General features: G+C 32.2%; 1 protein-coding gene across 5 annotated transcripts; it reads left to right on the plus strand.

The window, feature by feature from the left end:
* Positions 1-9010: 9010 nt before the first annotated feature.
* On the plus strand, positions 9011-24879 carry LOC133866567 (early nodulin-like protein 14). Of its 5 annotated transcripts, none has more exons than XM_062303126.1 (4): positions 9011-10019; positions 12995-13142; positions 13348-13473; positions 14028-14350. In XM_062303126.1, exons 2-4 carry the CDS (start codon positions 13124-13126, stop codon positions 14297-14299), a joined length of 417 nt encoding a protein of 138 aa, XP_062159110.1. In that variant the 5' UTR covers positions 9011-10019; positions 12995-13123; the 3' UTR covers positions 14300-14350. The 5 variants fall into 5 exon arrangements, 1 of the variants encoding a protein (XP_062159110.1); XR_009899895.1 differs by lacking the exons at positions 9011-10019; positions 12995-13142; positions 13348-13473; positions 14028-14350 and adding exons at positions 19361-19848; positions 22980-23066; positions 23704-23828; positions 24355-24879; XR_009899894.1 differs by lacking the exons at positions 9011-10019; positions 12995-13142; positions 13348-13473; positions 14028-14350 and adding exons at positions 21633-21709; positions 22980-23066; positions 23704-23828; positions 24355-24879.

Genomic DNA, 24879 nt, shown 5'->3' on the forward strand with positions numbered 1-24879 from the left:
TGCAAAGCCCATTCCAAGTACTTGTCTTTCAGAAGGAAATGGGATTTCAAAACGTTATTCTAGAAGGAGTTGTGCTCCAGCTTGTTAAAGCAGTGAATGCTATAGGGCGAAACTAGAGTAGATTTGGTCAATTGGCCGATGGAGGACATTCAAATTAAATGATCATTATTTCGTTTATTACTTGGAAGATCAATCATATTAACAAAGTCACAAATATTGTGGCATATGGATTAACTAAGGCTGTCGTTAACTCCATCATAAATCAAGTTTGATTAGAAGAAATTCCTATCTCTATTTATGATGTGATTTTGTTTGAGCAATTTGCTCAGGATTCTTGATTATATAATGAAAGGCATTTAATACCATTTTCAAAAATAATAATATTATTACGAATAGTGATATATATATATATACTCTCACTTTCATACTTTTCATGTAACTTTTAAAATTATTATTGAATTTTAGATGTATTATTATTAAATTTTAATCTAATGATAATTTTAAAAGCCACATCAAATAATAAAAATGCGGGAATATGAGTGTGTAGCGTTTCTCTAATATTATTACCTCTTATTGCGGCAAACGAGCTATGGAGTATCACTTTTGCCTTGCTATTTTATTGGACAACAAAAGGTGTCATTTTGTAATTTTTGCAAGCTAATTAATTGTAAGCATATATAAATGCATAAAAACTCAACCATCTTCCATAGGTCATGGAGGCACATACATATGCTGGTTGACTGTCCAAATTGTATTATGATATATGAATTAACTACACTTGTAGGGCCCAACTATTGACACCTCCTTTAGACGGGAGGCCCACAAGGCTCGGACGAGTAAAGGTGACAACTCGTGGTTGGGACCAAAAGACTCATCAAGACAAACTCAGATTCCCATTGGTTCATCAACACAGTCCAATTAGAGATTCGAGGAGCTACTAGAAGACTCAACTACCGACGCCTCCTTAAGTTTGACGGCCTACAAGGCCCAGACGTGTAAAGGCAACAGCCTGTCGTCAAGACTGAAGGGCCCAAGAATATAAATTTGATTCTCATGGTTCGATCAACACACTAATCAACTAAAGAATTAAGGGACTATTGAGGGGCCCGACGAATAAATAGCCCCTTCAAAAAGGCTATCTACGAGAATCATCCAAAACAGGCTGGTGCCCAACGAGCCAAGGGCCTATTGGGTCAACATGCGATAAAAACCCCATAACTGTGACCCAGAAGGCCTAGGAAGGACCCGGGAAAACCATTCCCCTGGTACAATCTCCACCACGCAATCAAAGACCCTGCCAGCTCAGCCAACGATGTGAGTGCACCATTTCCTAAAGTGCAGTACTCTCATGTAAGAACAAAGAGTATTGAGGGAGAATTCCGGATGTTTTCAAACCGTCTAGAAATTACAAAAAATTATTTGGAATTTGTTTCAGATGGTTTATTCTAGACAATTTAAAACCGTCCAATAAAAAGGGTTGGAAATTCGAATTCTGGACAGTTTAGTCCAAACCATCCAGAATTTGTTATTTTTTTTAATATATATATATATATATATATATATATATATATATACACGAACAGTCATAGCTTCTACGTTCTACCGGAAATATCTACCGAAAATCAGCTCCATCGGAGAATCGGGCTTCTTCGGTTCTTCTTGGGTTTGACAAGTCACTAGTTCCCTTCGGGTTCCACTGGAAATCAACGGAAGATCCAATCACTGGGTACATATCCTAGGTGTCAAAAAATATTCACAAATCAAACCCAAAAATTTCACAATCCGTGAATCATCACAATCCAAACATAGAACCTGATATTATAACTTTTTAAATTTTAAAGGTATAATTACATAAGTACCAAAACATCATAGAGTAAGGGTCCGTTTGATCGAGTTTACGATTTCAAAAAGTGCGATTTAAAATAACGATTTTAAGATGTGCTATTTGAAAAAGTAATTTTTAAAAACACAGTTAGGCGTTTGGCAAAATCGCAGTTTAACTTTTAAAATCACAAATTTGCCTTTAAAATTATGCATTTTCAAAAAACACTATCTTACTTACGATTTGAAAAGGCGGATTTTTTGCGTTTTCAAATCAAATTTTTTAAAAACGCAGTTTCCAAACGACTTATATTCTGTGATTTGGTTTAAAATCGTACTTATTGTCTACGAAATCGCAATCCCCAACACAACCTAAGTGGAGTTTCCCATAATTTTTTTTTTCTTATATATATGTATATATAAGCAAGTATTGTTCTTTTTAATTGTTTGAATTTGGATGAACAGCTTGGGTTTCACATGTTAATCAATCGGGATTTGATTCTTGCACTACATCATCACAACAACTGCACAACAATCCCTCACATGAGGGTGGGCCCCAGTGTATAGGATTCACCTTCATGTGAGGGGTTGTTGTACAGTTGTTGTATTGGTGTTGTAAATCTAACATTTTCCTAATCATTAACTCTTTTGTTTGGTTGTCTTATAAATTATATTTTTTAAAAGAAAATGATGGATTTACAACACCACTACAACAACTACACATCACCCCCTTACATGGGGTGGGACCCAATGTGTGGGGCTCATCCTCATGTGAGGAGGTATTGTGCAATTGTTGTACCGGTAAAGTGTAGGAATCAACCCCCTTTTTTAAAATGTTAGATCTACAACTTTTTTACAACATTTTGATACGTGTCAACAAGTTATAAAAATGTTATAAGAATTATATGCGTAGCATTACTATACTAATTGCGATGCAAATTAAGCTCCTTGCATTGAAACAACCTACACGTACAAGATATTATGGATTAAATATCGGCTTGCCTTAAAACCACCTATACAAGATATTATGGATTAGCGACATGTTACATGCATATCACTTATACATCTTTTATACATCATTTTTTTAAATCAATTATTGAATTTGTAGGACCCACATGTGAATCTTTGTGGGTTCTACAAATTCATTGGTTAATTTAAAAAAGTAATGTACCAAAGATGTACAAGTGATATTCAAAAATCATTTTCCTATCGGTTAAATATCGGGTGTTGAATGCCGAAATGCAATTTGCATATATATATATATATATATGCGAATGGTCCCCGTAATATTATTACCTCTTATTCTCTTATTGTAGCTTTATTAAGGATAACTCTCGTTCAAATTCAAATGATGATAAGGATATATACCAGCACTCGATCATTTTAATTCACGCTTATCTAAAACAGACAATTTGCTTTGTGGGTTTTTTTTTTGCTGTGATTTTTTTTTTTTTTTTTTTGTGTGTATTTTTCTATTCCTTGTGTTTTTTGTGGCTACCTGTCTCCATGTTTGTCATTGAATTATTCATATGCTGGAGACTGTTTTTTGCTTGCATCTTCTTTCGCTTTTTGACAATGCTATCCCCCAAATTCAATTACTGAAGGTCGTACTTGTTGCCCTCAACCAACAACTGTTGGTGGTGTTGTTTATCCCAGTAGGGGTTTTGGCAGGGTTGAAGGATATTTTGACCCTTTCCGCCCCGCCTGTGTTGGTCTGTAGTTTATTTCGTTTACGGAACCTTGCCTACATTAACCGCCTTCTTTGGCGGTAGTAGTCCCTTTGATGTGCCGAGTAATTTATTTGAATAATTTCCATTTGTTCTAAGGATGACCTAGTCGCCTTTATTTTTTTTTCCCCTTTTCCCCCTTCCAACATTGAATAAAAAAAAATTGTTAGTCTAAAACATCTCTCACGTTGAAATAGACAAGTATGATAATCAAATCTCTCACGTTGCATTAAAAAATCCATTTTACGTTGCATTAAAAAATCTCTCACGTTGCTCCCGAAGGCTATTGCCCATTCGTAAGTTTTTGTAATATATGTAGCATTTGGGTTGTTGCTCATAATAGATTTGTGTTGATTAAGGTTTGGGTATAAAATAATTTTTGTTATAGTAGGCCTAGGGCTAAGCTTAATTATTTTTGGCCAAAATATATGGATTTAGCTATTTATATACTATAGTTAAAGAAATTTTTTAAAAGATGGAGAGGGCCATGGCCAATACTATTTTTGTAGTGAGACGTGCGCGTGGGTCTCACTTAAAGACAAAGTGTGGAACAAAAATAGAGATAAAAATTTACAGGGTTTAGTCTATGACATACATCTATAGGATAAAGTTCTAAAAGTTATATTTTACCTTTATTCCTTAATAATTTTGCAATAAAGAAGACTGATCATAGCTATACAGAGAATTGAAATAATCAAATATGATAATCAAATCTGATTGATTTGTACCTTTAAAGAAATATATTGGAAAGTACGTCCACATGATATTATAGAGTAAATATCGGGTGTTGGATGACCAAATTAATGTGATTCGCACATGTGAATGGTCCATTAATATTATCACCTCTTATTGAAGCTAACGAACTATATATGGAGTATCAGTACTATTGCCTTGCGATTTTATTGGATAACCAAAGGTTGTCATTTCCTATTTTTTGCAAGCTACTTAATTACAATCATAAGTGAATGGTAATAGTTACTCTTTTGTCATTACAAAAAGATTAGAGAATTAAAGAACATATAAATGTATAAAATTGCAACCATCTTGATCTTCCATAGGTCTAGAGGCACATATACGTATGCGTGTTACGGTGTTAGGCATTAGGGGATAAGTGAAGTTTTTCTTTCATTTTATTTTTTCTTATATATCTGCATATGTATGTAATCTTTAATTGTTTGAATTTGCTTGCATTGGTTGGGTTTCGCATGATCATCATTACTCCTTTGTTTGGTTGTCTAAATTTTTTTTTTTTTTTTTAAAAAAAAAAATGGTTAGACCTGCAACTCTTTTACAACAAGTTGATACTTGTTTGCAAGTTATAAGAGTTGTAGCAGCAGATCGAATTACTCTACATCTACGTCATTTATAATTTATGTTAACAAAAATATTAGACTTCAAATCATGTTACAACTCTTTTACAATTTTAATATGTGTCAACAGGTGATTAGAGGGTATTAATTTTTTTTTTTTTTTTTTGGTTGTAGTTAATGTATCTCCAATCAAGTGCTAACACATTTTAAGAGTTATAAAAGAATTTAAAATAGTTTTATTTAACATAGTTCTTATCATAAGTCATCTAATGTAAAAACTTTAAGCGAAACTTCACTTATACCTCCCGAGGTGTCACTGGTTTGTTGACCTCAAATTATTAAAAGTTGCAATATTGATGTCATCTAATTTTTCAATACTTTATGGGAAACTTGACTAACCCCCTGATGTTTCAACACTTTTGTAATTATGTACTCCAAGTTTAAATATTGGAACAATTAAATCCTAACAAGGATGGAAAAAATATTCAAAATACTCATGTTTTTATATTAAAATAAAAAGAAAAAGTTTGCTGCCTGGCTGATCCACGGCTTTGGGTCTAGTCGTGGGTCATGTGACCCACAGCCTTGCCAGACCCACAGTGGCCATGGGTCTAGTTCCAACGACTATTGTGTGTGTGTGTGTGTTTTTTTTTTTTTTTTTAAAAAAAAAAAATTAAGGGCAACTTTTATTTTTATAAATTTTACATGGTTATAAAAGACATTTTAATTGCTTACCGCTTGATTTAAACCTAAATCTTCATAGCAGAGATGCCATTGCAAACTTCTAAAACATGAGACTTGCCATTGCAACTTTTTAAACTTTGAGAGTATGATTGCAAAAGTGTCAAAACATCAAAGGTTAAGTGAAGTTTTCCCTTTAATTTTTTTTTTTTTATTATTTTCTAGAACTTTTAATTTTAATTTAATTAATAGTAAATTTGTATTTTTTTTTTCTAAATTTTATAGGAGTATAAGAGATATTTAACATGTTAACCGTTAGAGTAAACATATATATATAAAGCCCTAACATTAAGGAGTAATTCTACATATACATTAAGGGTGAGATTAACAGCTAGAGATTCAAAATAGAATATTCACATTGCAACGTCTTTTGATAATTCAAAGTTCAACATTGCAAAAACAATGATATATCGAGAGATAAGTGAAATTTTCCAAATACTTTGATCTATACCGAAAAGAGTTTTTTTTTAAGCAAATGGAATTGATGAACTGGAGTATTAAAATACGAATGGTTCTTCCCATTAATTTCTATGATACCAAGCAAGACATAACAAAATATCAACATTCGTCACCATTAATCAAGTCAGGTTGTTAAATCACAATTTATTCCAAAAGTTTAGGCTAATAAAAAATAGTTAATTTAATTAAATAAATCAACTTTTTATAAATAAATAAAAACTAAAAACTAAAAGAAGAAAGAAGACCTTTTCTTTTTTCTTTTTTTTTTTCTTGTAACTTTATGTTGATCTTCCTCTCCAAAAAAAAAATGTTGATCTGGCTTTAGATGACCTAATGTGATTCACCTATGCGAATGGTCCAGTAATATTATTACCTCGATCTTATTGCCGCCAACAAGCAATGGAGTATCAGTGTTGGATGGCCAAAGGATTTATTCTGTAAATTTTGCTTAATTAATACGAAAATGGTAAGTTCAAACGTGAAGAATGTGAGTTTACATGTCATTTTTCTTCGCCATTTTTCTTCACTTCCCACAGTCAAGTAAAAGCAAAAGCAAAATAGCATGCAGCTCATTCACGAGAGCCTCGTGAACCAGATCACAGTTTTCTCTCTTCCAAACATGCAGAACTTGTGAGTCAAATGGTCACTCCCTAGGCCTCTAGCAGAAATATTGAAACCCCTACCAACCCTCGGATCAAAAATCAAAACCTAATCGACTGTCTAAAACTTACTTGAAAGTTTCTGAATCAGATTTCGTAGCCTTTAAGAACCGGTCCCAGCCCCTCTAATTCCTCGCTCGGAGCATCAAGTTTGTGGGCATAGTTTCCTCACTGCCTTGCATCTTCCCTATCCTTGCCCACAATCTTGTCTTCTGAATTTTGTGGGTTTATTTCCTATCTGCCCTTACCATACCAATCACGATAGAGATATATTTGATGCCACCCTCTACTCTTGCTTAACTTAAGTATTGTTTCTTGAATTTCGAGTGAGTTTTTTAGATTTTTGGTACGCTTCATGGCTGCCCTCGGATACCTCCATCTTATGTACTAATTATCGCTTTTCCCTACTCCATCCAATAAACGGAGAGCAGAATGGTATTTTGGCTCATCAAGGGATTAATCTTCGGTCCAGAATAAGCAGTTTTGGGAAACAGGTAAATCATTTTTATTTGACCAACTTTATGTTTTTTATATGCAACGTGCTGAATATGTTTTTAAGTTATGTAAAATTTTAAACGATGTGACATTATGTACACCATTAGATGCAATAATAACAAAAAAAATTAACTTTAAAATTCCATGTATTAATCAATCTACTTAATTAATACTTTAACACTTATCTCATTTCAAATGTTGCCTTAACAAGTGAATTGCACAACACCAAAAATATGTAATTTGAATGGTGTAAATTGTAAAGTTATGGTTCGAATTCAAAATTAACTCTGATATCATGTTAAATCACTAGTAATTTTAACAAATTTAACCTTATAAAAATAATAAATTTAATTATTTAATTAATACTTTAACAATTATCAAATTGGTAATATCTCAAGTTATCAATGACTTCTCTAATGATAACAGGCGTATATCAAGGCCATGCTAATAATAGCCGTACGTTGTCGTTGTAAAGTCATTATATATTATCAAATTTTGAAAAGGCAAAATTATTTTGAGTATGTGACATTTTTATTGTGGCAATGGATCAAAATGCCAATTTAAAAGCGTGCTTATTAATTATAGAAGTAGCTAGAAAATGTTGAGATAGCCTCAAACTTAGTGTAAATGTTTTGAAATATATATGAACATCGATCCAAGAAAATATAATATCAATTTGGGAGCTCCCTCCAATTTAGTGTTCTCTTATTTCCTCTAATACAAGGTTTGGATTGTGCCGCATCAATTAAATAAAATCTAAGAGTTAAAAATAAAGAGATATGATACGTTTACAACTTTTGTACTAATCTTGTACAATTTCAACAACTTTTTTTTACCCACGAAGAATCTCATCTCTCTCTCCTTCACTACACCCAAGCCTCGGCCAGCATCGCGATCCCACCAACGACAAAGTGCATGATAGATCAAAGCCTCCCGACCACGTACACCTATAGACCCTATAACTATCAGCCACTCATGGTCCAACCACCCAAATCACAAACCCAAAATTCAAACATCCAAAATCCAAAACCAAATTCTCCTATAATCCTTAGATTTTATTTAGTTGATGTGGTATAATCCAGAACTTGCATTGGAGGAAACATGAGAAAACTAAATTGGAGGGGAGCCGCACTCCTATATATTGGTTTAAACGTCTAATATAAGCAAAATTTAGGGTCACTTATGAAAACACTGTTGATATTTTGAACATTTGGGAGACCCAAGTAGCTAGAAACCAAGTTATCACCAAGTTTTGTAATAATAAATAAAATGATATTTCTCCTAATTTTCTATTAGTGTTTGGTTAAATCCATGAGTTAAAAAGTGAGATAAGAAATGATAATACAACCAATAATTACCAAAGAATACTATGGTGGAGCACGGCACCTCAAAATTGGTAAAAATTAAAACAAATATATTTATTTGTGATTCTTACTTTTTTTTTAATGGTTATATCAATTAACCCTAGCGAACATAACAGTACGATATAGTTCATCCTCCTATTTGACTTGAGTCCTATGTTAATTAAAATGGAACTCATTGATCAGAACCGGACATGTGTCTCTTGTATTTTGAAACTGGAACTAGCCAAACCCTAAATAATATACTTATAATAATGTCCACTATTGATAGAGTTCATATTTAAATATGATACCATGATGACATTTAATCTTATCATATATTTATATAAAACTGAGTTTTTTCTTGAAGAGAGCTTAAAATCTGTACACGTGGTATGAACCGGTTATTTTGAAAGGTTGAACCGTACGTGTGTTTATTGAACCCATTGTTTTTAAAATTGAACTGTGCCATTTAGTTAGACTGCAGTTTATGTGTGTTTCAATGCTGACTTAACGTGCATTTCTTCTCGTTTCCTTTTCTTTCTCTAACTGTGAGACGTCTCACCCTTCTCTCTCTAACTCTTATAGACGCTCGCTCTCCCTCTCTTTCTTTCTCTTTTATGTTCTTTTTCTCTTCTCTTTCTTCTTCTCCGCTATTCTCTCTTTCTTCTGATTTCCTTTTCTTTCTCTAACCATCTCACCCTTCTCTCTGTAACTCTCACAGATGTGATTTAAAAAATTAAAATAAAAATAAAACTCTCATAGACGCTCCCTCTCCCTCTCTTTCTTTCTCTTATGTTCTTTTTCTCTTCTCTTTTTTCTTCTCCGCTATTCTGCTATGAGCTCTAGACGTTTCCTGACAAGAACCATGAAAAAAAGGGGCTTCGGACACCAATGTGCGATACATCACCTGTTGAGCAATCTTCCAGATTATTCTATGAAGTGCGGGGCGTGGATTGAGGCTGAAGTAGTGTGGGTCAGTTAGGTTGTTAGTTGGATAATGGAGTCATGGGCTATATGGGTTGTGGGTCAGTAGTGGGTTATCAGTTTATCAACTTTTTCCTTTGTTTCCTTCACTTACTGGCCCGTTATTCTTTTTCCAAAATCCAATTTATTTCCTTTTTGTTATTTTTGGAGATTTCTTGGGCATATTCTTTTTTATCAGCGAAAATCGAATCGAAGAAAGTAGCGTGGAGCGTCCATTTTAGTGTAACGAAGGGAGATCAGAGGGCTGAATATCTGGGAAATTTTCGTTTTTGCCATCAGTTTTGGACGCATTGTACGGTGCTGGGGCGGGCATTTTGGTCAATCTGATTTTTTCGGATCCCTTTTATTACTCCTTGAGTATTTGCAAGGACAGAGTTTTGTGATATTGTAGAGAGAAAGCAAGCATGTGGTGGATGATGGGCGAGACAGGAAGCCATTACTGTAACAAGAAATCCGATGATATTTGCGGCAATGTTTGTGGTAAGGTATATGTTGTTTATTAATTAGAGTTCATTGTATTTGTATACATATATATATATGCTTTTGTTGATAATTTTATTTGGCTCAAACCTCTACTTTGAATTTCCCCGATTTGGTGGAATTTTTTTTATCATGTGTAGTCTTGGGTTTAAGTTTTGGCATCTCTCTCACGCCCATTCATATTTTCTTATGTAATTTTACTTGCAACAAAATAAAATGTTGAATTTGAAAACTGGTGCTTTAGATGTTGGTAATTGCATTTATACAAGTACATTGCGCTTGAAGTTTATTTCTTTCAAATTTGTCAACATTTACTGTTAGGATAATTCATAGATCAGACTCATGTTATTTTTAGGTGTTCTACTTATTAATATGTTGTACTTTGCTACTTTAGGTTTCACTTACTTGATTATGGTTGATTATGGTTGGACAGATGGAGGTTTGTATCTTACTGAGAAACTCTACTCAGAAAGTTTGAAACTATCAAAGATAGACTTAAGTTCTTCTTCAACAACCATAGATAAAAGAAAGCGATTCACTTTGTATAGATGTAATTCATCTATTTTGATATGAATCTGGCAGAGCTAGGTGCTTGACTTGCTATCTTTCTTTCCATTATAATTATTTCTATTTTTTTTTTTTTTTTGCAATCAAATAAATCATCTCATATGAAGTTCAATGCTTAATTATTTCTTTGGTGTTTCAAAACCGTTTATATTCTTTTTCTGTACAACCGTTTCTATTCTTTTTTTAATTCAAATGGCTTTTTTCTTTTTTGTAAATTTTACACTAAATTCAGAGAGAGGAAGATAGAGAGTTTCTTAGACGATTTCTTAGTTTGCACTGTTATTAATTGAGTAGAATTTTTGGTTTTTTCTTTGTAATGCTGATTGTTTACATTCTTAATTGATGGCTGACATTAGCTTTTAAGGCTTTATAATGGATTATGATTTGTTTTTATATATTTTTTTAATGGGATTTTATATTATCATATGTTTTCATTCATGCCATGTTTGTGTTTTTGGGTTATCAATATTTCTATCACTATTTTTTCTTTTTCTTTTTTTAAGGACAAAAATTTCTTGTAATCCAATTTTTTTTATGTTCGTACACCAACATAGTTCATTTCATTTTAAACTACATATATATGAACACTTATTTAACATGTTCCAATTTACAAGGATTAAACTTTATGAATTTTTAAATTTATTTAATATGTGCGGTTATATTATTGAGTAAAGAACTGTTCAAGATGATCTTATAAACATTTTTTTGTATATATTTTTAGTAGCAATTAGTTAAATGAGTGAGAAAAGAAAATTGATTACTAATAATCTTTTAAAGACTTTTCAAATAAATTATAATAAAAACAACCCGCTTTATGCTAGTTAGTTATAAATAATAATTTGATGTGATAGTAAAAATTACTTTAATTTTATTTGTAATTTCATATAATATAATTATAATTTTTACTATCATCGGGACTGATTCAAATATTTGATTATCGTACGTTTGTCATCCCTTACAGTCAGATTTGATAGGTGAGCATTGAGGATTAACACTTCAAAGTATCCAAATTTGCATTGGGAATCCCGCATGAATAGTCTTTCGCTATTTTGATTCCCTAATTAACACTTAAATTTTCCTTGAGAAAGAAATATTACATTTGTTACATGCAATAATCTAATAACCCATAACAGGAAAAAAAAAAAAAAAAAAAAAAAATATCAATAATTCATTAATATGTCAAAACGTAAAGTTATTTTGAGTCATAATTTTTTTTAAAGAGGTCTTTTGATTCATCTAAGAAACACGAAAAAGACATTTTACTTCTTTCTTTATATATATATATATATATATATATATATATATATATATATATATATATATATATATATATATATATATATAATGCCACACAATGAATGGGAAAAAAAAGAGGAGAAAATACACTTTACTTGAAACAAGGCAATAATCTCCAGATGTATGTTTCACACATTGCACTCATCAACAACCAACCTTATCCCTCATAAGAGCATTCCTAGTAGCCTCACCAAATTTTATTCACCAAAATAATTAAAAATTATTTTTTTCTATTCTGGTTAGCCACTTTATTAAAATTTCCCCAGCAGCCTCACCATTTTTTCATATCTATTTATTTTTTCTCTATATAATCTTTTTACAAAAAATCATTCATATCCATGAAATAATGACATTATCGTGTGAGAGATTGGAGATGGGAGAAGAAAATGAGAGAAAAAAGGAAAAAAGTGTGCAATCATGTGAGAGAGAAAGGTGAAACAAAATTTGGTGAGTGGGTTGTTGAGTGAAAATGCCTCATCTAATTTGGTTAGTAATTTCAGTCATCAAAATTTTTTGGTTAAAATGGTGAGGCTGCTAGAAGTGATTTTTCAGGATTTTCATCAAATTGGCTCACCAAAATAGCTAAAAAACTATTTTGGTGAGGCTACCAGGAATGCTCTCAGTAGTACGTAATCAAAAGTTACTTTGTGAGATGGGCTGTTAGAATAGCTACGGTTTAAGGCTATTAAAGCACATGAAACATGATTATAATGGATATGGAAAATGAGAACCAAAGCGTAACATTTTTACTTTTAATAGATCTACTATACTAATTGGCCAAAAATTGGTCGGCTTCATAGTATATAGACCAAAAATTGCTTGTAAGTTGTAAGTTACTTGATTAAAAATATATCAAAAAGAGGTTACATCTTTTACTTACTATAGAAGAAGAGAGTTGGGATAATAATAACGAAAGTCATACAATCCTAGTTTTGCCCGTCCAAAAATGTAGATAGATTTTTATTTATTTTTTGTGTGTTGTGTAATGATTACTCTTTAGTATTTACGTTTTTGTATTAATTTGTTGCTTTGTAAATTTTTTGTAATCATAAAGAGACAACCATTATTCAGATGTGCAATTTACACCACAATTATATTGTTGTCATTTTCAGTAAGAAGCTACTGCGAATGAAACCAAATCAAAGGATATATTCTGCAGTTATGGATAAAATCAATTCAAAGGATATAGCAGTAACACATAACTATGTTGACCAAACCATGTTGACCAAGTACTCACACGCATGCACGTGTTTATCGCAGGTTGTTAGTCTTCCGCTGTTATTTGCTTTCAAACTAATTAAAATGTAAAGCTTAGATATACTACATGATAATTGCCTATATAAATGAGTTAATTGAGCCAAAACGTAGTATGGTGTTATAGTCAATACTTTCAAAGTGTGTTTGAGTCAATGGCTTCCTTGTGAACTATTATTCCAACCCTGACATTCTTCTTTTGTTTGCTTAGCTTGTCTAAAGGTAGACAGTTTCATGGTTGGAGACAAGGAAAATTCATGGAGTAGTCGGCCACCTTCTTCAGATTCTCTCAGTCGGTGGGCTGAGAAAAACCGATTCAATGTTGGCGATTTTCTCAGTAATATCTCATCTCGCTTCAGTCCTCTTTTTCTTGTAAAGTTTAATTCTTTCATGCCTTTTGTACTAGTTTTTAATAATTTTAACTCTCTCTTTACATAATTTTTCATGTTGCCGGGTTTTGATTTACTTGCATTTTCCTGCATTAATTATCAACTGAGTTTTATTTTTTTATTTCCAGTTTATCTTTTTGTGCACATGCAGAGAATTGAAAATTCAGTTCATGAATGATCGAAGACTTGTGTTTTGTTACAATTCTTATGCAGCAAAAAGTTAAAAATAAATAAAAATAAAAGGAATTGAGTTTTCATTTTCTCATGTTGTACTTCATATGATCAATTTTTTGTTTTTTAGGTAATGTTATACTCCTCTTATAAAATTGAGATAACGTGACAGTAATTTTTAAAAAGAAAAATCAATAGTTGATTTTCTACTTTTTTTTTTTTTCCTCTTCATAACGTTTATCGGGAGGTTCAACTTTCTCTCCATCCTAACAACAATATCCTCATTTTCTTGACTCTTCATTCTTCGAATACAATCTCAACATTGATTCAGTACTGCAACTAACAAAGGAGGAGTACGAGAGCTGCAACCAATCCAACCCTATCAAAGAATACAAGGATACCAAAACCGAGGTTGAGCTTGACAGGCCAGGACCCTTCTATTTCATCAGCAAAGCTGGGGGAAGCTATGAGAAAGGCCAAAAGATCTGCCACCAGACAGTAGTGGTGCACGCTCTTGGATTGAGGGGTGGGTTTGGTGTTCTTGTGGGAATTATATTAGTGAGCTTAGTGGAAATGTGGTTAATCTTTGAACGTAGAGTATAGGGGAAATGTCAACTTTTATTTTCAATATTATTATGTTTCTATGAATTATGTAGAAGAGGAGGCCGAATGTGAACTTTCCTAGTCATGTTATGAAAGCTACAACAACATATATGAAAGGAGTCACAGTATTTATAATTTGTTTGGCTTGCTTAATTTGCAAAGTTTTGTTTTTGCTTTATGATTTAGCATTTGTTCCATTTCCTTCCAAATTTATTTAAAATGGTCATAATTTGTTTTTTACGTAGCATTTTTAATAAATTGAAATTACCATATGAAGATGGCAAATTGGGCGATCAAGTAAACAAAGCGATCCTCGCTCATATATGAAAAATTTGTAATTACTTAATTTATATAGTCCTCGTTGGGATTTGATAAAATTCTTTAGGTTATTTATTTCTTTATGTATTCTAGAGTTTAGTGTACGGTTTCTTTGCTACTACTCATTCTTGCTCTATAAATAGAGCTATGTAACATGGTTTTATATACTCAATAATACAAGACATAGCCCATATGTGTTTCCGCTCTCTCTCCTCTTTTTAATAATTCTCTTATTCAATTTTTAACATGGTATTATAGCCACTTTCTTTTGGCCTTCAATGTCATGTTTTTCAGGTGTCCTTTGCGTGCTGTATGACTATCTCATAATTCAAGTCGTCCAAATGCCGCTTCACGCCTCTGAAAACACTATTAGTCTCTTCTACGCTTTCACCCCAGCTCAATCTGAAAAAATAATCCCTTAATCAAGCTTGTGAGGTATAGATCTACTTATCTATGGAATATCTGCTGCCACACGCCGGCAGATCTTTTATGTGTCAATTGCACTCGCCACATGCTGAAACCTAATATGCGCGTAGGATCCACGTGCTACATGCATCAATCCAGTTCAGACCTTTTTTTCTCAGTTTAGATCGTTAGATATCGGTTCCTCAAGGTTCATCTTGGTTCGGCCACTTTTACAGTAGGTTCAAACCGGCCGGTTCCAAGAGATTCCTAGCTGATTCAGTTCGTTTCAGGCCAAACCGATCCACAATGGGAACCCAACCCAACTCAAATGACTAGGCCAGCCAACCCAAACCTGTCAAAAAGGCTTAGCCTAGCAGGCCAACCAATCAACCTGGTTCACTTCGTTTTAGGCAAGACCGACCCATTAAATGGTCCATGGGTTTTGGGCCATAACGGCCCAAATCTTTTAACGAATCCGGTCCAATACCACGTTAACTCATTTTTCAAGCTGATTTGGCCCAATCTGTCAACCCATTTCAAGGGTCCAGACCAAACTAGCCCACTCATCAATTGGACAGCCGGGTTCTAATATGGGCATACAAATTCAACCCAGGATGCCCACTCATTTCAGGCCAAACTAGTCCACAATGGCCAAGTTTAGCCACTGCCGCAACTGGCTACTACCTTCAATAGCCGCCATCCACCGCAGTCAGTACTGTTCGGCAGCTTCTCTAGTGAATTTTCCGATCAACTTCTGGTGACTTTCCAGTTACTTTTTCAGCAATCTCAAGCAACTTTTCTGGCAAAATTTAAAAATAAATAAATAAAAATCATTTCCCTTTCTTTCTTCTACACCTTGTGTTTGAGAGGGATGTTAAGAATATTTGATATTATTCTTTACGTTATTTATTTTCTTATGTATTCTAGGATTTAATCTAGGATTTAATCTAGGATTTCTTACTCACTACTTATTCTCTCTCTATAAATAGATAGCTATGTAACACGGTTATATATAGTCAATAATACAAGATGTAGCACATAATCCTCTCTTTAATATTATCTTCTTCAATATATTTAACAAATACAAAAGATAGCAAAATATTGCAAGCTCTTCCATTAAATTGGTTTCAGTTAAGATTTTGTTCTAAATGGTGAGTGAGAGATGCAAAGGGTTTGCGTAGATGGAGGTGATTTTAAATTTAAGTAGAATTTGTATGGGTGTTGTGAACGAGAAAAGCATGCATTACGAAGGAAAATTCAGTTTATAGCTTTTGATCCAGATCAGCAAATAGTTGGCTCACGAATGAGAAAACTCGATATAGCCATTTGGGTCATGCATATAACTCTTCTTTGGTTTTTTTTTTTTTTTTTAAGTAATCAGTAAATATTAGATTATTAATTAATGATTAAATATCAAGTCTGAATTTAACATATATGAGAGTTGTATGTTGCTGCCCACAAGGTTCGATCATCTCGGTTTAATTAATTCAGTGGCAGTGGTTGTATATATAGGAATGTTAACGTTATGATCAGTTTAGATCTTATCCATAAGTTAAACAATACATGCAATAGAATTCAAATATTCAAAATTTATCTATGTGTTGACTTGGTCTTCATGATCTTCTTCCTCATATGGTTGAGATCTGGTTGTTGCATTAGTTGAATGTGATCAACAGTATCTTTAGACGATCCAATTAATAGAGAGAGCATAGGGGTCTTGAGTTCCAAACCTGTCTTTACAATTTTAATTGAATATTCTACGTACGAATTTCACTTACAAAAAATAATAAGATCAGATTTTGGTTTTCATCTTTAAAAAATAAAAACCCAAGAATTTAGGTTCGAAAAAATATATATTAGAATTAGTTGTTAAGTTAATCGTGATGCAAACAAGCTGTGAAGAGTATATATATTAGAGATGCAAAGCTCCTTGAAGGAAGCTATATATGTACGACTTTGTTAGGGGCATTTAATGGTAAATTTTTGATGTACCAAACAATGATTTGGTACTCGGTCTGGGTAACCAGATAGCAATCAGGGTAGCAGATTAACCGCCGGTTGGCAATTTACAATAACCGGCTACCCTAGAACTGGTTATCGATTTTAGTCAATAATCAAGAACCGACTCTGAGTTTTCATCCTTTCACTGACCTTCCTCCTTTCTTGAATCTTTGGCTCATGATTTTCTTGCATTGAAATTGTCATACAAACATTTGATTTCCTCCAATAAATCAAGTTTGTAAGTAAAACTTTCGTATTGTAAAACATTGTAAATAAAATTTTGCATTATAAAAGTTTCACCATACATATGTTGAAAACTAAAAGATATTTATACATATGTGAACCAAATATTATTTGCAAGGATTTGTGTTACAATCATTTTGTTGTGATCAAGTGGAATGCAATTGTTATTTTTGTTAGATCATGTCATACATATTTTTGATGACTGCCAAAACTTGTGAACTGTACCTAAATTATAAGAAGCTCAGAACCATAGGAATTAGAAAGGAAAAGAAAATCACAAATTATATTATTTGTTTTTATTTCGAATTTTGTAACTGATTATACCTATTTTTGCATGATCAAACTATATTATGGATACTTGCAAAACACGAAACTAAGGTGGCAAACAGTCAGATTATACCAGTGTGTAGGGATGGAACATTGTCCATTTTATTTACCAAAAGATTTAAAAGACAAATAATTAACATATTAAAAATTATATCGTTTTTTGTAAGTATGTAGGAAATATATCATTAAGAAGTAATCCAAGTATTATTTGTTTCAAAATGGATTTTTTTTAAGTCTCGGAGTCTAAGCACAAAACTTTGCCATGATCTAAAATTGCTTCTTGAAAGCCATCCATGACTTTTGAGAGAAAATAAAAGAGTGAAAGAGGCAACCCAGATTATTGACTTTAGTGTTCGTTAATTATTATCGATCCCATGTCGGAAAAATGCAAGAAAATCTTTTTATTTATAAGTCATTGACTTCTTACATCCGCCATAAGTAGCCTCGAGCTTGGTAACGCCATCTTGTAACCAAGCTTGTTGTCGGGTTCTCCTAGCACTAACAATAACTTCTTCTTCTTCTTCTTTTTCATATCTAACAACAAATATGGTAGCAAATTGAAGCAAGCTAAATAATGTTTCTTATACAATTTTTATACAATTCTAACAACTATTTTTTAAAATCTTCCATTGAAAATTTAAGGCCCACATGTAAAAAAACAGATCTAATAGTTGATCTTAAAAATAGTTGTTAAAATTGTATAAAAAACATTACTCAATTGATGCACCAAATAAAGGTTGCTTGCTCAACGTAAGCATAGGAATTAGTAAATTTTCTTAATGGTCACTTTCACCTATTTTTTCTATAGAAAAATCCTTTTAAAGATGAGAAAACACACATGGACCGAAAATCATATTTCAACAATTCAAATGCAACTAAATAAATTCTAGCTTTTCATGAACTAAAAGCTACTTTAGACTATATTTATCATACAAAAATTTAAAACTATGCAAACAAATAACTATAGTTATCAAATAAGAATCTTATTATGAAACATCTCAATAATTTTTTAGAAAAGCAAATGAGGTAAAACAGAGTGGTGTGATCCTGTCTTGAACATGTTAACCGTTAGAGTTAACATAAAGCCCTAACAGTAAATGTAAGATTAAAAGGGGTTGAAAAATAGAATATTCACATTGCAACTTTGGGTAATTCAAAGTTCAACATTGCAAAAACAATGATATATCGAGGGGTAAGTGAAATTTTCCAAATACTTTGATCTTTATAATTAAACCTAGCTAAAAGAGTTTTTCTAAGAAAATGGAATTGATGAACTAGAGAATTAAAATATGAATGGATCTTCCCATTAATTTCCATGATACCAGGCAAGACGTAATAAAATATCAACATTCATTACCATTAATCAAGTTATGTTGTTAAATTACGATTTATTCCAAAAGTTTAGGCTAATAAAAAATAGTTAATTTAATTAAAAAAATTAACTTTTTATAAATAAATAAAAAATAAAAGAAGAAGACTTTTTTATTCTTTTTTCTTGTAACTTTATGTTGATCTTCCTCTCAAAAAAAAATGTTGATCTGGTGTTAGATGACCAAATTTTGCTTAATTAATACGAAAATGGTTAGTTCAAACGTGAAGAATGTGAGTTTTCATGTCATTTTTCTTCGCCATTTTTCTTCACTTCCCACAGTCAAGTAAAAGCAAAAGCAAAAGAGCATGCAGCTCATTCTCGAGAGGCTCGTGAACCAGATCACAGTTTTCTCTCTTCCAAACATGCAGAACTTGTGACCATCCAGTCCTGCCAGGTCAAACGGTCACTCGCTCTAGTAGAAATATTGAAACCCCTACCAACCCTCGGATCAAAAATCAAAACCTAATCGATGGTCTAAAACTTACATGAAAGTTTCTGAATCAGATTTCGTCGCCTTTAAGAACCGGTCCGAGACCCTCTAATTCCCCGCTCGGAGCGTCAAGTTTGTAGGCATAGTTTCCTCACTACCTTGCATCCTCCCTATCCTTGCCCACAATCTTGTCTTCTGAATTTTGTGGGTTTATTTCCTATCTGCCCTTACCATACCAATCAAGATAGAGATATATTTGATGCCACCCTCTACTCTTGCTTAACTTTTTAAGTATTGTTTCTTGAATTCCAAGTTTTTTAGGTTTTTGGTACGCTTCATTGCTCCCCTCGGATCCCTCCCTCTTACGTACTTGTTATCGCTTTTCCCTGCTCCAATATTTTGGCTCATCAAGGGATTAATCTTCGGTCTAGAATAAGCGGTTTTGGGAAACAGGTAAATCTTTTTTATTTGACCACCTTTATTTTTTTTATTTGCCACATGGTGAATATGATTTTTTCAAGTTATCTAAAATTTTAAACGATGTGACATTATGTACACCATTAGCTGCAATAATAACAAAAAATTTTGACTTTAAAATTCCATATATTAATCAATCTATTTAATTAATACTTTAACACTTTTCTCATTTCAAATGATGCCTTAACAAGTGAATTGCACAAGACCTAAAATATGTAATTTAAATGGTGTAAATTGTAAAGTTATAGTTCGAATCCAGAATTAACTCTAATACCATATTAAATTATTAGTCATTTTAACAAACTTAACCTTATAAAAATAATAAATTTAATTATTTAATTAATACTTTAACAATTATTAAATTGGTAATATCCCGACTAAGTTGTTGATGACTTCTCTTATGATAACATGCGTATATCAAGGCCATGCTAATAATAGTTGTTGTCGTTGTAAAGTCACTATATATTATCGAATTTTGGAAAGGCAAAATTATTTTGAGTATGTGACATTTTTATTGTGGCAATGCATCAAAGGGCCAATCTAAAAGCGTGCCTATTATAGGAGTAGAATATGTTGAGATAGCCTTAAACTTATTGTAAATGTTTTGAAATATATATGAACATCGCTCCAAGAAAATATAATATCAATTTAGGAGCTCCCTCCAAGTTAGTGTTCTCCTATTTCCTCTAATACAAGGTTTGGATTGTGCCATATCAACTAAATAAAATCTAAGAGTTCAAAATAAAGAGATATAATACGTTTACGACTTCTGTACTAATCTTGTACAACTTCAACAACTTCTTTTAACCCACAATGAATCTCACCAACAACAAAGTGCACGACTGATCAGAGCCTCCCGACCATGTACACCTACAGACCCTATAACTGTCGGCCACTCATGGTCCAACTACCCAAAATTCAAACATCCAAAATCCAAAACCAAATTCTCCCATGACCCTTAAATTTTATTTAGTTGATGTGGTATAATCCATAACTTGCATTGGAGGAAAGATGAGAAAATTAAATTGGAGAGGAGCCGTGCTCCTATTGGTTTAAACGTCTAATATAAGCAAAATTTAGGGCCACTTATGAAAACACTTTTGATATTTTGAACTTTTGGGAGACCCAAGTAGCTAGAAACCAAGTTATCACCAGGTTTTGTAATAAAAAAAAAAATGATATTTCTCCTAATTTTCTAATAGTGTTTGGTTAAATCCATGAGTTAAAAAAGGAGATAAGAAATGATAAGACAACCAATAATTACAAAAGAATACTATGATGGAGCACGGCCCCTCGAAATTGGTAAAAATTAAAACAAATATTTTTATTTGTGATTCTTACTTTCTTTTCTTTTCTTTTCTTTTCTTTTTTTTTTTTTTTAAATGGTTTCATCAATTAACCCTAGCGAACATGCATAACAGTACAATATAGTTCAACCTCATATTTGACTTGAGTCCACTTTTAATTAAAATGGAACTCATTGAGATTCGAACATGTGTCTCTTGTATTCTAAAACTGACACTAGCCAAACCCGTAATAATATACTTGTAATAATGTCCACAATTGATAGAGTTCAAACTTCAATATTTTACCATGATGGCATTTAATCTTATTAGTTATAAATAGTAGTTTGATGTAAGTGAAAATCACTTTTGGATATTATATGTAATTTTTTTGTAATTTCATATAATTATGATTTTTACCATCATGTCAGAACTGATTCAAATATTTGATTATTAATTGTCATCCCTTACAGTCAAAGTCAGATTTGATGGATGAGCATCTAGAGTTAACACTTGAAACTATCCAACTTTGCATAGGGAATCCTGCATGAGTAGTTTTGATTCCATAAATAACACTTAAATTTTCCTTGAGAAAGAAATATTACATTTGTTAAATGCAATAATCTAATAACCCATAACAAAAAAAAAAAATCCCAAAAATAATAATTCATTAATATGCCAAAACGTAAAGTTATTTTGAGTCATCTAAGAAACACGAAAAAGACACTTTACTTCTTTATATATATATATATATATATATATATATATATATATATATATATATATTATGCCACACAGTGAATGGGAAAAAGGAGAAAATACACTTTACTTGAAACAAGGCAATAATCTCGAGATGTATGTTTCACACATTGCACTCATCATCAGCCAGCCTTTCAATACCTTCAGAGTGTAAGAGAAAATACACTTTACTTGAAACAAAGCAATAATCTCCAGATGTATGTTTCACACATTGCACTCATCAACAGCCAGCCTTATCAATAACTTCAGAGTATGTTTGAATCAAGTTACTTTGTTAGATGGGCTGTTAGAATAGTTACGGTTTATGGCTATAAAAGCACATGAAACATGATTGTAAAGGATATGGAAAATGAGAACCAAAGTGTAACATTTTTACTTTTAATAGATCTACTATACTAATTGGCCAAAAATTGGTTGCCTTCATAGTATCTAGACCAAAAATTGCTTGTAAGTTGTAAGTTACTTGATTAAAAATATATTAAAAGAGTTTACATCTTTTACTTACTATATAAGAAGAGAGTTGGAATAATAATAAAGAAAGTCATACAATCCTAGTTTTGCCCGTCCAAAAATGTAGATAGATTTTTTTTTTATTTTTCTATTTGAAAATGGAAAAAGATTACAAGGGATAGATAGAAATTGGTTTTTAAATGAATCCTGATGCAAAGCTGCGTAGAAAATTAAAAGAAAAGAAAAAAAAGAAAAATTAAAGTTTGTGATAAAAACTTTTTTTTTTTTTTTGAAGCACCTATACATGATACTATGGATTAAATATTGGGTGTTGGATGACCAAATGCGATTAGCATATGCCAATGGTCCAGTAATTATATTATTACCTGGCCTCTTATTGCAACTTGTTGAAGCTAAGATAACTCTAGTTCAAATTCAAATGATGATAAGGATACCGGCACTCATTTTAATTCGAATTCAAATAATGATAACTCTATCTATACATTGGTCTGCGGTTAAAATGATGTTGTGGTATTTAAAATTAACAATTGATCATTGGTTGTTAATTAAACAGTGCTCATTCACCCAACTCTTTGCATACTCTTATGCTAACAGAGCCAGGTATCTTGATGATCGTTAAGTCAACATCTGGTTATTGACTTATCTTGGATTTCTATGAAGTAACCCACAGTTTCACGATGAGTAAGTACTTTTGAGGCATCTGACTATATATAAAGTCTAATAGTTTCTTATTTCTTTAATTCTATAGTCATTACTCTATAATGTATAGAGAGAGTAAGGAGAAAGGTTTGTGGGCTAGCATTTACCCTGTAACGTGAAAGAGTGACATGAAAACTGAAAAGTTTGTGTGCTGTGTAATGATTACTCTTTAGTATTTACGTTTTTGTATTGATTTGTTGATTTGTAAATTTTCTATAATTATAAAGAGACAACAATTGTTCAGGTGTGCAATTTACACCACAATTATATTGTTGTCGTTTTTAGTAAGAGGCTGTTGCGAATGAAACCACATCAAAGGATTCTGTAGTTACGGATAAAATATCAATTCAAAGGATATAACAGTGACACATAACTTGACCAAGTACTCACAACACACGCATGTGTTTATCGCAGGTTGTTAGTCTTCCGCTGTTATTAACTTTCAAACTAATTAAAATGTAAAGCTTAGATATACTACATGATAATTGCCTATATAAATGAGTTGATTGAGCCAAAACGTAGTATGGTGTTATAGTCAATACTTTCAAAGTGTGTTTGAGTCAATGGCTTCCTTGGGAACTATTATTCCAACTCTGACATTCTTCTTTTGTTTGCTTAGCTTCTCCAAAGGTAGACAGTTTCATGGTTGGAGGCAAGGAAAATTCATGGAGTAGTCGGCCACCTTCTTCAGATCTCTCACTCAGTGGGTTGAGAAATACCGATTCAATGTTGGCAATTTTCTCAGTAATATCTCATCTCGCTTCAATTCTCTTTTTCTTGTAAAGTTTAATTCTTTCATGCCATTTGTACAAGTTTTTAATAATTTTAACTCTCTTTACATAATTTTCCATGTGGCCGTGTTTTGATTTACTTGCATTTTCCTGCATTAATTATCAACTAAGTTTTATTTTTTATTTTCAGTTTATCTAGCTTTTTGTGCACATGCAGAGAATCGAAAATCCAGTTCATGAAGACTTGTGTTTTGTTACAATTCTTATGCAGCAAAAAGTTAAAAAATAAAAAGAATTGAGTTTTCATTTTCTGATGCTGTACTTCTTATGATCAAATTTTTTTTTTTTAGGTAATGTTATTTACTAGAATGTGATACTCTTATAAAATTGAGATGATGTGACAGTAATTTTTAAAAAGAAAAATCAATGGTTGATTTTTTACTATATATATATATTTTTTTTTCCCTTCATAATGATTTTGGGATGTTCAACTTTATCTCAATCCTAACAACAATTTCCTCATTTTCTTGACTCTTCAGTCTTTGAATACAATATCAACATTGACTCGGTACTGCAAGTGACAAAGGAGGAAAGGAGGAGTACGAGAGCTGCAATCAATCTAATCAAAGAATACAAGGATACCAAAACCAAGGTTGAGCTTGACAGGCCAGGACCCTTCTATTTCATCTGTGAGAAAGGCCAAAATTAAGTTGACTGTGATCGTTTTATCCATGGACATAATTTGCCCAAGCATTCGTCTCCATTGCCAGCATCAAAGTCGGCTCTGGCAACACAGACTCCGTCACCACAGTTCCGCCACTAGACAGTAGTGGTGCGTGCTCTCGGATTGAGGGGTGGGTTTATTGGTGTTTTTGTGGGAATTATATTAGTGAGTTTAGTGGAAATGTGGTTCTTTGAACGTAGAATATAGGGGGAAATGTCAACTTTTATTTTCAATATTATTACATTTATGTGAATTATGTAGAAGAGGAGGCCGGAATTGAACTTTCCTAAGTCATGTTATGAAGCTACTACATATATGAAAGGAGTCTCAGTATTTATAA

The sequence above is a fragment of the Alnus glutinosa genome, chromosome 4 (genome assembly GCF_958979055.1).
Source record: "Alnus glutinosa chromosome 4, dhAlnGlut1.1, whole genome shotgun sequence".
Lineage (NCBI taxonomy): Eukaryota > Viridiplantae > Streptophyta > Magnoliopsida > Fagales > Betulaceae > Alnus > Alnus glutinosa.

Coding starts and splice junctions, on each gene's coding strand:
- LOC133866567 (XM_062303126.1), top strand. Junction 13,474..14,027: donor CAATGTTGGCGATTTTCTCA/GTAATATCTCAT, acceptor ACATTGATTCAG/TACTGCAACTAACAAAGGAG.